The sequence below is a fragment of the Pseudophryne corroboree genome, chromosome 4 (assembly GCF_028390025.1).
Source record: "Pseudophryne corroboree isolate aPseCor3 chromosome 4, aPseCor3.hap2, whole genome shotgun sequence".
NCBI lineage: Eukaryota > Metazoa > Chordata > Amphibia > Anura > Myobatrachidae > Pseudophryne > Pseudophryne corroboree.
In genome coordinates, this window is record NC_086447.1 from 793,096,058 (window position 1) to 793,111,910 (window position 15,853).

Here is a 15,853-nt window from a genome sequence, read left to right on the forward strand (position 1 = left end):
CTTGGATTGAGTTTCCATCTCCAAGCAGCCACCAACAAACCTAAGATCACCATTCTCAATGCCAAACATATTCTGGAGTGGTGCTAAGCATACTTCCATTGGATTGTAGAGCAATGGAAGCTTGTTCTCTGAATTAACTAATCATGCTTCACTATTAGGAAGTCTGCCCAAATGCATACTGCCAGCTTTGCCAAGTTTAATGGTCCGAGCCTACTTTTCATGGTTTGGACTGAGGGCCATATTCAGCAAGGTTCACCATTGTGCTGAAATCGCTATTGTGCTGATTTCAACACATGTGCGCATGCGTGTATGCCGGTGCGTGCATGCACAAGGTCTTAAACTGCATTCTCTTCAGAACGCAGTCTAAATCCTGAAGGGGGGGGGGCGGTGACGAGCTGTCTATGCTGCGTTTTGTGGGCATTGAAGCACCGTTTGGGGGGCGTGGTCTGGTCCAGACAACGCAGGAGTGTCTGGATCCATTTGCAGGCCAGGCTGCAGCAGCTGCGTGACGTCACACACCACCGCTGCGACCCGAAACATGGAGGCCTGCCATCTGCCTGTGCAGCTAGGCTTTGTAGGCGGGTGATGCCCTTATCATGCAAGCGCTTCACTGCTTAGCGAAGCGCTCGCATGTGAGTGGCGGGGACGACCCGGCCTGCGGGCGGCCTTGCCCTGTGCTGGTCGGCCCCTCGCATGTTAGTGTAATTAGTTGACAGCTTATGCTGAATCAGGGCATGAGCCCCTTCTTTTTCATCAAGGGAAATCAGAATGCAGCAAAGACATTCTAGAGAATTGTGCACTTCCAACTTTGTGGGAACAGTTTCAGCAGGACAAATACCCCTTTGCATAAAGCAAGGCCTATCAAAAATGGTTTTGTGTTTAAGAATTTGTCTGGTCGAGCTTGGTGATGAAGAACTTGATTGGCCCGCAGAGAATCCATGACCTCAGCCCCATTGAATACTATTGGGATGTATTGGAACAATGAATGTGAGCCAGGCCTTATTACCAAACATCAATGCCCAACTTTACCAATACTTTCGATATTTGATGATATTATTAGATGCAAAGTCCCGTTGCCAGCTTTCAAATCTATTGGAAAGCCATACCATAAGAGTGGAGGCTATTGCAGAAGCCGGGGTTACCATTTTGATTCCCATGGTTTTGGAATGAGATATTCAACAAGTACATATGGATGTGATATTCTGCCGTTCACATAGTTTTACCCATGTATTGCAGGATAGTTACTAGGTGTTACAGGCTTTTTTTTTCTAAGGGTTGTTGAAGGAAAGAGTTATCTCATCAATAATAGCTTTTCCCAACCACAAAGTTCTTGATTGTTAAAAACAATACTTTTGCTGAATTACACTGTATTTGAAATCTTCACCTAAAGCATATTACCTTATTACCCTTTTATATTCATTTCTTTTGTTTTAGACAATGGCATTCTAAATGCCTCATGTTATATATATGCATATCACTAATACTGTACATGAATATTTCTTAGAGGTGAGAAGTAAGAAATCCCCAGCCTGTTCCACACCTAAGCAAGTGGAGGGCCAACGTTTGAGCAGTTTAACCTTTGGGTGCTTTCAAAACAAAGCAAAGAGTCCACATCTGGATCCAAAGAGAGAAGAAAACAACAAGCATCCCAGTGAAGCCACAGATCTTAGTGACGGTAAAATTATATTTACCTTGGAGGTAGAAGTGCATGAACCTCAGATATTCCCACTGCCATGGGTAGATACAGTTTTGCAATATCGCAGTTAATACGGCAAATGGGAAAGGAAGAAAGAAAATTTGCCCCACAGCTGCACTGATGTCACAAGGCTTGTACTGTTCAAAGCACCAAAAAAAAAAAAAAAAAAAAAAAAATGACCCCAATATGGCCCCTCCCCAGATTCTCAACATGTCTCAGCTCTAGAAATCCTGGACTAGCTGACACTATAATAGAGAAAACCCTGAATTTGAGGTTACCCTGCTATAATGAATAGTAGAGTGGGTGTACTCATACTGCAGGAAATATCCTTTCAGGTGCATTCGCTCCTTCACATCTTACTTGGTAAGATCTTGTGTGCTTTGGCTGAGGTTGAGGGTCATGCCACCAGTATATGGATATTTTGCTGCATCCTGACTGTTTTTTTTTGTTTTTTTGGTTACAAAGACTGTGTAATTGGAAAATAACTTTTATTATTGAATGCTGCGGAACACATTGTATATGTTGGTCAAGTGAGCGCTGGGTCTAACACAACAAAGCAAGTGTAAGAGAAAATGTAAATAAAGTGATCAATTTGTACCCAAACTAGTGTGCTGCTTATTTTACACATAGCGCAGGACGATATATTATAATAACTGTAGCTGTGGAACACATGGCAAACATGCACATGATCTGTAGAACTCTGAAAAGGACCCACAGGGACTGAAAAACTTGCAGTGTTTTATCCATTAGCTACATCTTAAAGTTACTCATAGCAACCAATCAGATTCCAGTTGTCATATCTAGTACATTCTATAAAATGATTGCTAGAATCAGTTTCACCTTCCCTTTCCCTCTTTAAAATGTTTGATACATCTCCCCCAAGACTTAACTCAAACAAAATAGTGTAGTTTTGTATATTCATTATATCTAGTTACATGATTTGCATTGTTTTAAAAAGTATAATTATACAATATATGAATATGCTTAATAAGTAAAGGATTGCTTATATGTTATCAGGAAATTGGGCCTCTTAGGCAATAAACCAACTGAACCCCAGTGGTCAACTCTTTCTACTGATAGGCCTCTTTGTGAAGCCATATTTCCCTGACCACATTTCAAAGTAATGTGAAAGGTCACAAACAAATCAGGCAAGGGTAGAGAGAGATAATGACTGCTTTACCTGATATACGGGAATGCTACCTACAGTATACTCCTATCATGGTATATCTGAGCATGGGCCATTGTTTTATATATTGGGCGGGATTTAATGAAGTCTGAGTTCAGCGCCCGTGTGGGATGCCGGTCAAACTCAGACATATTTTTAAAGGCGCAATTATATAGAAGGCCTTGTAAATGATTGCCCGTTTAAAAAAACGTCCAAGTTCGTACGGCATCCTGTGCGCCCGCTGAATTCAGACTTCATTACATTCCAGCCATTATCTATAGATGAGTAATATACATTGAAACCAGATAAATCTGAGTATTTACTTTTTTTTTCTACTTACAGAACTCAAAACTAAAGAAAAGTCCATCAGTAACCAGTGGCTAGATGGCCTGGCATCACAGACATCCATACTACAAAACATCAGTGCTATAGAAAGACCAAGCAAGGGAAGGGCAGCGTCAGATATCCCTAGCATTACTGTAAGTGACTGGAGCTCAGAAGAAGACATAAAGAAATCTCAGAACAAAGCCAGATGTGTGTCCTCTTTGTCCAGCCAAACCTCTGAAGAAGGCAACCAGAATGGTAAACGCGGAAGTGACATGTATCTAACAGCTTCAGAAGAAAGCAACTCTGCTTGCGAAGATGATAACATGGGTTCACCTATGAGTGAACACGTTCAGTTGTATACATTACATAAAGGATTACAAAAGAGTAATAACTTGGGTGGTAAAAAATATTTTACATTTTCAAGTCAGCGGTCAAAACTGGATGCCTCATCCGATGAACTAAATTCCAAAAATCAAAGTCATGTCTCAAACTACTCATTCTGCCCCAGTGATGCCACTATCCCAAGCCAAGTATTTACACCAACCATATCTTCATCAAAGATATCAAGTTCTCTGACATCTGGACCAATGTGTACCAACTCAAAAGATGTGGTAACCAACTTACCTTCACCTAAGCAACGAACTCCTAATATCTTAAGTATAAGCTCATCTATGGCCAAAAAGCACCTAAGCCAACCTCAGATGAGCTCAGACAGGATGTTTGGTAAAGATAGGAATGCGATAAGTATGGTGAAGCCATTCAGGCCACAGGAGACAAACATTGACTTGGTTGATGAGCAGGGTAGTAACATTATCCAGAAGATGGACACTGGACACGATGACAGTTTATTTTCATATGATGTAAAAGAAAATCATGCTGTTGACCAGAACACTATGAGTTCACCAGATAAGATTTATTGTTCCAAACCACCAACTCCCCCGTTGCACCGGTTTCCTTCTTGGGTAACTATTGTATGATTTTTACTGTTTTGCTTCATACTATGTACTGTGTTCATTAGAGCTGTTCTCTAGCTTTTTCTACTTCATGGCAGATAGCACAGGTCTACTAACATAGTGATATGAATGAAATAATAGTACAGTATGTGGCCACAGTTAATTGGTACTGGATTTCACTGTTTTGGTGCACTAGTATTACAGTAGTGCATACTGAAACAGGACATCAAATGGGGACAAAATATTGCATAACATAGAAGATAAGACTGTAACAGAACGCACAGAAAACAGAGCCCAGAAATGCAGATGGAAACAAGGACGACCAAAGGGGAGATTCATCAAACATTCTAAAGCTGCAGTGTTGCTCTTAGCAATCCATCAGATGCTATCATTTTATAGAATGTACTGCAAAAAGGATAGCTGGAATTGATTGGTTGCTATGAGAAACACCTCTACTTTCACTTTAGAAGGTTTGATAAATCGCCCCATTTATTAAGAGTATCAGCAGATTTAAATAAGGCCAATAGCCCACCTCCCAACATTTTGTGCTGTAAAATCAGGATCATGCTTGTGCCAAAGGGAGAGTGCCTGGAAAAGGGGGCTTGTCCTCTTGGAAAGGGTTATGGCTTCGCAGCATCATTGAAAGTGAAATGGTTGGGAAGTATGTGTATACTGTATGTTATTTTTAATTAATAAATAATTCATTCATAGTTAATTTTAATAGTTAATTTTGCACATTAAGACCCATATGGAATTGTTTAGAATTGTAGGATATTTATTTATTTCATGATTTATAACTGTGAAATTTACTAACAGGAAAATCGAATATATGCTATTGCCAAGTCTGGTATGAGAATGTCTGAAGTTTCTGTGGATCCCAACATCAAAAGTAAGTTATTAGTTATCTGCAGTATGATTATGGTTTTGCCAGCAACGGTTCCGGTATGAAAGATAGATAGTGTCTAGTTAGACAGTCAATAGATAGACACCATATGTTAGACAGAAATTAGGTTGACAGGGTAAAAAGGTCGACATGAAAAAGGTCGACAGGGTCAAAAAATCGACATGAAAATGGTCGACATGAAAAAGGTAGACACCATGTTTTTTTGCATTTTTCTGGTTTGTGTGGATAGTTTTGTCATCTGGGACCCCCAATTGTAGAAAGGCATAGGCATACCCTCGCTGGGCTCGCCACGCTTCGGGCACGGTGGCTCGCCACAAGGTTTATAACCGACTCAATGCCGACATGGATAGAGAAGGTATGAAATAGTCCAAAACATGTTACATAAAAAAACAAAACATTTGTCTATCTTTTTTATGTCGACCATTTGCATGTCGACACTTTGACCATGTCGACCTTTTGACCTGTCGACCTTTTGTACTGTCTACCTTTTTCACGTCGACCTTTTGACCCTGTCGACCTAATGTCTGTCTAACATATGGTGTCTATCTATTGACTGTCTAACTAGACACTGTCTATCTATCAAACGGATACCGCCAGCAACACTGTTGCTTTACTCAGTTTCAACGGTCTGACAAGTATTATCACTGATTGTGATGTCTCTTACTTAGATAGTACAGATGCTTGCAAATGTGATTAAACTTTACTGGTTTCCATTTGGACCGTAAACAGAGTTGTGTATTAGAATTGTTTGATACATGTCCCCCTAATTGAGAAATGGGTCTGCCAGACACTCAATAAAAATGCTCCTAGGGATCTAAGCTCTGGCAGGTGGACCTACCATATTGTGATCACAGGATCACATCCAGCTAATGGCCAAGCTTCACTGAGGAGTCCATAGCAATTGGGCAGCCGGCAATAGAGGAGTAGCTTTTTCTTGGAGGGGCGTCTATAACAGCCATTCATGGCAAAAAACGAGATCTACTCTATCTGCTCTTTAGAAGCACAGTGCACCAACACTCACTTTCATATTGATGTTTTGCTGTTTTAATATTGGATTGTGCCCTATGTTTAAAAGCATAAAATAAAAAATACACTGTTGTTTTTTAGTAGGTACCACAGTGACAACATGTTTAACATCTGGTGTCTACACATCTCTCATATACAAGAACATGACCTCTCCTGTCTACACCACATTGAAAGGGGTATGGATATGCAATCTGTACAGTATTACAGTACATAATTATTTAATATTTGTATAAAATTTCACAGACTTTCTACACTATTACAGAAGCTATTAGGTTTCATATTTTATGTTATGTGATATGCAGAAAGCGACTCAGATAAGCACCAGTCCTTTGGAGGACTCATCGGGATCTGAGGAAGAAGTCAGCTCACTTTCCAGCTCACGGACCTCGGAGTCAGACTGCCGGAATCAGAGTGAAGCAGGAAGTCCACGAGCTCTGAAACGAGGCGAGTGCACACTCTGAGTACTGCATTTTGGCAGAAACTATGCCAGAAAAGAGAACATAAGAACATGGATTACTAATAAAGTAATACATGGCATTGTCATAAATATTGCTTCAGTTCACAAAATGGCCGCCATCATTATGTAGAAGACAGGTATCCTTCAGGGGCTGAACCAGTGCAGAAATGTTATAATTATGGTATCACCCCTTTAAGTTGTCCATTTTGATGAAATATAACAACAAAGCTCATGCTCAGAGTATTCAACAAAGCGTAGGCATCAAGTATATGATGGACAACTTAAAGGGGAAATAATGTTTATACAGTTGTATGACGATTCAGCCCCTAAAGGGTACCTGCCACCTACACATTATTTGGAATGCCATCTGTCACTTCATTAGGAACCATTGACATCACTGAGACACTTCATGGGCAAATATTCATGAGGAACTGGTTCATAGTGAACTGAGGGGCATACTGTATGTACTAAGCCTTGGAGCGTGATAAAATGGAGAGAGATAAACTACCAACCAACCAGCTCCTAACTGTCATTTTTCAAAAACAAACTGTTACATATGGCAGTTAGGAGCTGGTTGGTTGGTAATTTATCTCCGTCCACTTTATCTCCCTCCCAGGCTTAGTACATCTCCCCCTAACTGCTTTTTTTTATCCCACAAAATGTCTGCCTCCCTTTCTGTAGGTAGCATGTGCTTGTTAGGCTTTATTGTACTATTTACCTGTTATTTTAATATAAATATAGTTGGATTGGATCATTACAATTAAATAACATCTGTTGAGTTGGTGAGCATTGTGCACAGGTCACATTGTACAGATCTGATTGTATGTATGATCATAGATAGATAGATAGATAGATAGATAGATAGATAGATAGATAGATACACCTGTGCTGAGCGATGTAGGGTCTTAATTGCTATGCAACTAAACCACACCACAAGCCTGCACTGATTAATGTGATATTCAACACCTGTATATCTGTATGCCACCGAGTCTGAATCTTTAGATGAAGCACAACGGAACTTGAAAGCTTGTGAAAATAAAGCTGTGGCTGCTGCATCATAACACTTTCTACACAGATTCAGACTTAGTCACACACAAATGTACAAGTGTCGCATATCAGATAAATCAGTGCAGTCTTGTGAAGAGGTTTTGTTGCATCTCATTGTGATTAAGACGCACTTAATAACAGAGTGAAAAAGACACTTGGTGAAAGCGGAGTTGCACGAGGCCTGGTGCACCGAGAAGGGGTGTATGGCGCGATTGCAGCAGTAGTGTATGTTTATATATATATATATATATATATATATGTAATAGATACTAGTTAAAATATATGAGATAAATAGATAGATGCAATTTGATATTTATGAGATAGTTGCTAGTTGATGTATAGGAGATAAATGTAACACATCAGGTTCCTAGCCCCCATTACCAGGTTTGGTGGTGTCATCTCATGGCCATCTGTCTCCCTCCTAGTCACGGCTGGCATTTGGATCGATGACTCTGCCCATCTGCATGTTGGCCTGGCATTCTCTCCCGGTAACTCCTGCATATCGCCTGGTCTTACATCTACCTCTCTGTTGGTAATCCAACTGCAGCCTGCCCCTGCTGTACTTTCTGCTGTACATGCAGTATCTGTGCAATCCTAGCAGCTCAGGCCTCTATGTGAAGATGCATTACAAATGCCTCAAGCTTCATTTACTCTCCTTCCAATAAAACTAATCCCAAGGGTCTGAATTTACTAAATCCCAGTGATACAGCAATAGATAGATACAAGTTTAGATAGACAGACAGACAGACAGACAGACAGACAGACAGACAGACAGATAGATAGATAGATAGATAGATAGATAGATAGATAGATAGATAGATCATGGTTTGCTTAAATTCACAGGTTATCATAAGCCTCATATTGTATGTAAAAATATATGACACTCACTCGTCATCATGAGTTGTTTTACTTTAAAGAGGAAATATAATAGCTTAAAGAAATAAACATTACACGAGGCAGAGTTCATTTGTGGCACTATGTACTTTGATTACATAAGGAGATTACCCCTGTAAAAGCATGTGACATAAGGAGGTATAATACTGTAGCCTCAGTTCTATGCAGTAGATGCTACATGTGGGTCTAATAATAGGTGGGATCCTTGAAATAATGTTATAGAACTTATTTGTTCACTTTGTAGGATTCAGAACAGATGTTTTCTAGGAGACTGTAAATGTTAATTAGCAGCAGCTGGTGACATATTAGGGAACAAGTGAAATAAAACCCCAAATGAATGTATTTCCAGATTTTCTTTTAGTGTTGCCCTTTAACACACACAGTTACCGTGTCGTATACTGTATACTCTCAACTGTTCTTGATCGCTGCAGGGAAATACAGTGCATTATAGATTGTCTATAGCTCCACAAGAATTGTATGGATGAGCTAAGTACACCAGTGCCAAGCTCCTCAGCAGTAACAGGTGGGATTCCAGGGGAATGGGGGGTGAGGTGGGGGGTAGGGGGCACACACTGGTCTTTGGCTTATGTAGCGTGGAGGTTTACACAAGAAGGTTGTGGACAACCCCAAATAAATTTCTGTTGAAGGTCTATAGGCTGTATACATAAGTTTTTTGTAAGTTGTCAAATGAGTTCTTGATGGTTACATTAAAAAATATGTAGAGCAGCATAACTACAGCATGCGTCAGTCTACATTGCTTCTGTGTAAGGATAATAGATTCAGCATTAGGACCCCTAATGGGTAACTCCAGATAAAATGTAACTTCTACCAGGCTCTTCTTCCCCATCCAGCAAAACAATTAGAGTTCTAGTGCAGCAACCTCCAACTCTGCTCTTCTTGTTCCTGCATTGAAAACCAGTGAGTTCATATCCTTTTGTAACACAGCCTATAAGCAGTGGATTGTGTAACCGTTTTCTTCTGAGTGTTGTCAATACAGGAAGAATTTGAATGCTGGTGAGGTCTACAGTGGCCCTTGATACTGACCTAGCACTGTTCTGCTGTTTGGGAAACTGGGTTATTAGTCTTAAGGTGCCCACACACTAGAACGATTCTAGGGATGATGCGCATGATTTCGGATCGATATATGTGCAAATCGTGTACTTTTCACCAAAGATAACGATCCGATGTGTAGTCCTGAGGGTCGTTTGATGTATCTTTAGATCTTTCCTACTGCAGGGAAGATCTGAAGCTACCGTTAGAGACAGCATGCTCTTGGATGTGGCCACTCCTCAGATCTTAAGATCTATCTTATGTGTATACACAAAATCGTTTGTCCGGGACTGCCTGGGAGTTCAAGGTAAAATCGTTAAAGGACTTGCATCTTTTGTTTGTGGGCACCTTTACAACCGAGAGCAGGGTAATAATGCCTTGTAGGCAGTGTCGGACTGTCGGACTGGAGCATAAAGGGCCCACCGGGGAAATGCGATTGTGGGGCCCATGTTTAGGGGTGTGGCCAGTCTCCAGGGTGGGTGTGGCCAGCTGCCACAGAGGCTTGGCTAACCATTAGAGAGTGAATGGTCTGGGCCCCTTATTAAATACATATATAATAAATACTTGTAGTGCATGCATTATAATGTATCAATGCACTGTAGAAAATACACCATAGTCCTGTACAGTCTAAGGTAACATATGTATAATGTATAATTCAAGTGCATAGTCTGGAACCTGATCTCCAGAAGAGGAAGTTGCCCCCCCCCTGTTCCCCTGTGGGCCAGTCCAACCCTGCTTGTAGGTAATACATGCCCTCTTGGTATGAAGTGGTCTTTGATCTTGTCAGAATGTAGTACATCTGCCTGTTGCATGTGACTATAAATCTGGAGAGATAAATTGAATGTGCTCTTTCCCTGCAGGCATCTCATTCTCCTCCATGACATCAGACAGCGACTATGCCATTCCTCCTGATGCTTATTCCATTGACAGTGAATTCTCAGAACCAGAACAGAAGCTTCCAAAAACCTGTTCCTCATCAAGTGACAATAACAAAAATGTAAGACACATGGGGCAGAAATAAGTACTAACCGACTGCTTTACACAACATATTTTCCACAAAAACATTTAAATCAAAGTAAACAGATTTACCGATTTATTAACAGTGTTTAGATGTTCTAAAGCAGTTCTAAAGTCTGCATTGCTTAACATGCAGCTGAAGTTGATTCTTTTTCCAAGAGTTTCTCCTATTCTGTAGCTCAGTGTTCCCTTTGCAGAACCGATCTGTATGACAGATTTGCATGGCTGCCACCGCAGAAAGAAATGTCTCCCTCCTAAGCCAGCCAGTCAGGACCCATGTCATTAGTTTAACCACTGCACTGACTAATTTATTTTCCCAAAAACCACTCAGAAATGGTCAGGTTTCTTTATGAGTGAATTAGGTGAAATACATGTATTTAAACTTATCCAAAATGATTTTATTTAAATAAAAAAAAGAAAAGAGAAATTGGGGGGGATATTTGTAAAAAATAATTGGTTTTCAAACATCGGAACATTAGTCGTCACCATCAGCCATCAGAACATCGCGACCTTCGGAAACATTGCGGCTATCATTTTAAAAGCCAGAACAGCCATCAGGAACACAGGGTGGGCTTGGGGGGCTTCTCTTGTCTGCAGCCACTGGGTGGGGGGCCCTGCAGTGCTAACCGATCAGCAGTGATTGGCAGCACGGCAAAGACTGGGGGAGGGTGCAGGGAGGCAGAGGGACCTTTCCGATCCCCCTGAAAGCTGCAGCAGTGGGATGTTTCTCTTTCCATGCTGTTTATCTAACTGGTCGCATCCTGTGCGACCAGGTCAGATAAAGCACTTGCTGGTGATGTGACCATGCCAGTCAAGGGGTTAATGGTGGCAAATGAAGGAAGGGAGACAGGAATTCATGCTCTGAATATTCTATTGTAGGGTCAGTACTGATTAACCATGCCTAAAGGCCCCCATACATCAGCAATCAACAACAACAAAAAATATATATTATTTTTTTTGCAGATTCTGAGATTTTTTTCCCCAAATTTAAAGATTCCCCAATCTGCGCCCATACATTACAGATATTTCTCAGTGATTTGCAAATCATTTTCAGCAAATACAGATCTGACAATCTTGAAAGGCTCATCAGTTCACTAGAAAAGGTCTGCAAATCTGCTGATTGTTACCATACACTAGCAATCTAGTGTATAGTAATTACACTTGATCTGTGAAATCCAACATGTTGAACAAACTGATTTACCAATCCCGATCACTTTTGGTTAGGATCTGTACATTGCAGATTTATTTACACAATCATCTGCAAAATTCCAAATTGCTCTAATTGATTGTGGATGTATTGGGGCCTTAAGTTCCCAGTCCGGTGCAATGGGGGCCAGTGCATGCAAATGAATTCCCATTTGAGTAAAGGCCCCCTCATCATCAGCAATCGATTTTTGCAGATGATTGTGTAAATAAATCTGCAATGTATGGGTTTCACAGATTGCAGATTCCAACCAAAAAGTGATTGGGATCGGTAAATCAGTTTGTCTAACATGTTGGATTTCACAGATAAATTGGGGCTGTAGATTGCTAGTGTATGGTAACATTCAGCAGATTTGTAGACTGCTTCTAGTAAACTGATGCCTTTCCAGATCAGCAGATGTGTATTTGCAGAATATTATCTGCAAATCATTGAAAAACATCTGTAATGTATGGGCGCAGATTGGTTGAGGAATCTTTAAATCTGGGGAAAAATCTCAGAATCTGCAAATAGTTTTTTTTTGTAATTGCTGATGTATGCCTTTAGTTGCATAGTATGGAGCTTGTTTAAAATTAATTGTTCTGATTTTGTTTTACATGGTACAGTAAAGGTGGGTACACACTAATCGATGTGTACCCAGCGTGATATCGGTGGCAACGGACCCGGCGAGGGTGCCGGCAGCGGCAAGTGCATACACACTTGCCGTTGCCAGGAGTGACGGCAGGGGGAAGCGGGGCCTTGCTGCATTCAGCAGCATGGCCCTCACCGGCGATGTCGCCTGTCGGACCTATGTGCTGTCCGACAGAGGATGTTGCTGACAATACTTAGTGCGTACACACTCGAGGATTTTAAACAATATGTCGTTCCAATGCGTTGGAATCGTCTATATTACTTAAAATACTGTCTAGTCTGTACGCACCTTAAGTATGACTTTATTAGTTATTAATAATACTGTCCAGTCACATACTATATTGTGTATGAATTGTGTATATTATAAATTTATTACTATCACAGTTCAGCGAAACCTCCTGATGTAAACCAGGGGCGTATACTACTGTTTTCTCCAGCTGTAATGGCGGCGCATATGCTATCCTTGCCAAACTGTATACATCTTGCTTATATGGCCAGTTACTGTACTAGAAAATGTGCAGAAAATGTTCTTGTCAGTACCATAATCCCAGCATGTCGACCCTGTTAAAATGCTAATTAAGGCATTTTAATGGTGTTGACAGTATACCTGTAAACATGCTGTAAAAATAGGATTTTAGTACCTACCGGTAAATCCTTTTCTCTTAGTCCGTAGAGGATGCTGGGGACTCCGTAAGGACCATGGGGTATAGACGGATCCGCAGGAGCTTGGGCACACTATAAAGACTTAAATTGGGTGTGAACTGGCTCCTCCCTCTATGCCCCTCCTCCAGACCTCAGTTAGAAAACTGTGCCCAGGAGAGATGGACATTTCGAGGAAAGAATTTACAAACACGGTGAGTGTCATACCAGCTCACACCATGAACATACCGCAGAACGTGACATTCAATAGAAAACCAGCCTACGGCATGAAAAATACACAGCCACATGCTGAGAGAATATGTAACACAACCTGTGTGCCAACACAACCAATAATAAGACACCTCATGCCCTGGCTTGAACAACGTCAGCAACAGTCTGACAGAGAAGAAACACCACTAAAGTGCAACCAAAAGCAATAACTGCAGACACAGTACGCACTGGCACGGCGCCCAGCATCCTCTACGGACTAAGAGAAAAGGATTTACCGGTAGGTACTAAAATCCTATTTTCTCATACGTCCTAGAGGATACTGGGGACTCCGTAAGGACCATGGGGATTATACCAAAGCTCCAAAACGGGCGGGAGAGTGCGGACGACTCTGCAGCACCGATTGAGCAAACATGAGGTCCTCATCAGCCAGGGTATCAAACTTGTAGAATTTTGCCAAAGTGTTTGAACCCGACCAAGTATCCACTCGGCAAATTTGAACCGCCGAGACTCCTTGGGCATCCGCCCAAGAAGAGCCCATCTTCCCAGTAGAACGGGCCTCCACCGACTTCGGTGACGGCAATCCAGCCGTAGAACGAACATGCCAAATAGCCTCACAGATCCAGCGTGTAACAGACTGCATAACACAGTCACCCAAACCATGCTGGGAACAAGCCAGACAAACAGAGCCTCTGTTTCTCCAAACTGAGCCAAATTGGCGACCTAAGTATTCAAATCCCTGGCTACATCGAGAGAGTTTGAACAGCTAATGCCTAAGTATCCAGCGGCATCAAAATAGGCCGATTTCTGCTAAAGCCAGAAACCACTCTTGGCAGAACTCCTAACCGAGTTCTCAGTTCCTCTCTATCCACATGAAAGATCAAACAAAGCTCTTGCGAGACAAAACCACCACTTCCGACACCCGCCTTGCGGATGTCAAAGCCAAGAGCATGACCACTTTCCCAGAGAGAAATTTTTGTAAAGAAATTATTAGGCCACACTGCACTGAAATGGAGCCCAACTTTAGGCTTGCATCCACACCGGTTTGTAAAATATGGATAAAGAACGACCTAGCTGAAAGCCTTCCATAGGAGCCTTCCTGGATATACACCAAAACACATAGTTACGCCAACTACGGTGGTAAAGCTTAGCCGTTACTTCTTTCTTAGCCTGAAGAATTGAGGAAATGACGTCACTGGGAACACCCTTTCGGTTTAGGATATGGCATTCAACAGCCACGACGTCGGACGCAGCCGCGGTAAGTCTTGAAACACGCCCTGAACTTGTTGTAACAGATCCTCACGTAGAGGAAGAGGGCAGGAATCTTCTATGAGTAAGTCATGAAAAACTGGATAGCAAACCCTCCTTGTCTAGACCGGATCCAAGAGGATCGCCTGAACCTTTGTTCATCTCACGTTTATCACCTTCAGAAAAAGTGAAAGCGGAGAGGCCACATAGACCGACTAAAACCACCCACGGTGTCACAAGGGTGTCCACAGTTATAGCTTGAGCGTCCCTTGACCTGGAACAATATCCCTGAGGCCTCTCGTTGAGGCGAGACGCCAGCATATCCAATTGCGACATTCCTCAAAGACTTGTCATGTCTGTGAAAACTTCTCGATGATGACTGAATTTCTGCCGGATGGAGATCGCGTCCGCAGAAGAAATCAATTTCTCCGTCGTTCACCTCCGGAATGAAGACTGCTAATATACCGTTTACCAGACTTTTCACCCAACTGTGCATCATCTGCGATTGCCGCTTTGCTCCTTGTTCCGCCATAGCGGTTTACTTACGCCACTGCTGACAAGTCGTCTAGCAGAACTAACACGGGCAGAACATGCAGAATACGTTTGTCGAAACTAACTCTTAATTCAAGAAAGCTTATAGCAGACAAGCTTTCCAACCTGACCTTATCCCCTGGAAACACGTCCCTTGCAAGTACTGCTCCCCCGTCTCGGAGGTCTGTATGCACGGACACCAGGATCTACACCCGGAACCCGAACCTTCATCCCTCTAGAAGGAGAGAACCGAACAGACACCACAGGAGCGATGTCCTGGCCGTTAGGATTATATTCAGGTGCATGTGCAGGTGAGACCCGGACCACTTCTCCAACTGGTCTCTTGAAAGCCACTCTGGCATTAGACCCGCTCACCAAAAAAGACCTCTCAGGCCGCACCCAAACGGTTTAGTAACGGAACACATTGATGAAGTGTCACAGTAAAGCCGATCCAACTCTGGATCTTCAGACCTCTTTCCACATGGAAAAACACCGAACCTCAACCGGTCATTATCTACTCTGAAACCCACGTCCGACCTCTGTGTTGTTGGAAACAACAGCCAATCCCTGTGTCGAAGAACAGTCAGAGAGAAACAACGATATGCACCTTTATACAGTGACAACCGGACAATGTCCTGATCTTGACGCACCTTTGTATGGCGTGGCGTACTATCTTCCCTTCCAAAGTGGAACAGCAAGAACTATTAGAAAAACAGCAAGGGGAAACAACCGTAACTCAGAATGTTCCCCTTTGGATTCTATAAATAACCCACAGGTCCTAGTCTATTCCTGGACCAACTGAAAATTAGTAGACGAGTGCCCACCGGAGTGGGTACCAGC

The 15,853-nt window shown here is 42.0% G+C and overlaps 1 protein-coding gene across 2 annotated transcripts in view; it reads left to right on the forward strand.

The window, feature by feature from the left end:
* PLEKHH2 (pleckstrin homology, MyTH4 and FERM domain containing H2) overlaps nucleotides 1-15,853 on the forward strand; it is a 417,559-nt gene that overhangs the window by 264,483 nt on the left and 137,223 nt on the right. For both annotated transcript variants that reach the window (XM_063918337.1, XM_063918336.1), the window contains exons 7-12: nucleotides 1,505-1,675; nucleotides 3,204-4,150; nucleotides 4,958-5,030; nucleotides 6,153-6,247; nucleotides 6,374-6,515; nucleotides 10,380-10,516. In XM_063918337.1, coding sequence (XP_063774407.1) covers nucleotides 1,505-1,675; nucleotides 3,204-4,150; nucleotides 4,958-5,030; nucleotides 6,153-6,247; nucleotides 6,374-6,515; nucleotides 10,380-10,516 — 1,565 coding nt within the window. The remainder of the gene's footprint in view (nucleotides 1-1,504; nucleotides 1,676-3,203; nucleotides 4,151-4,957; nucleotides 5,031-6,152; nucleotides 6,248-6,373; nucleotides 6,516-10,379; nucleotides 10,517-15,853) is intronic.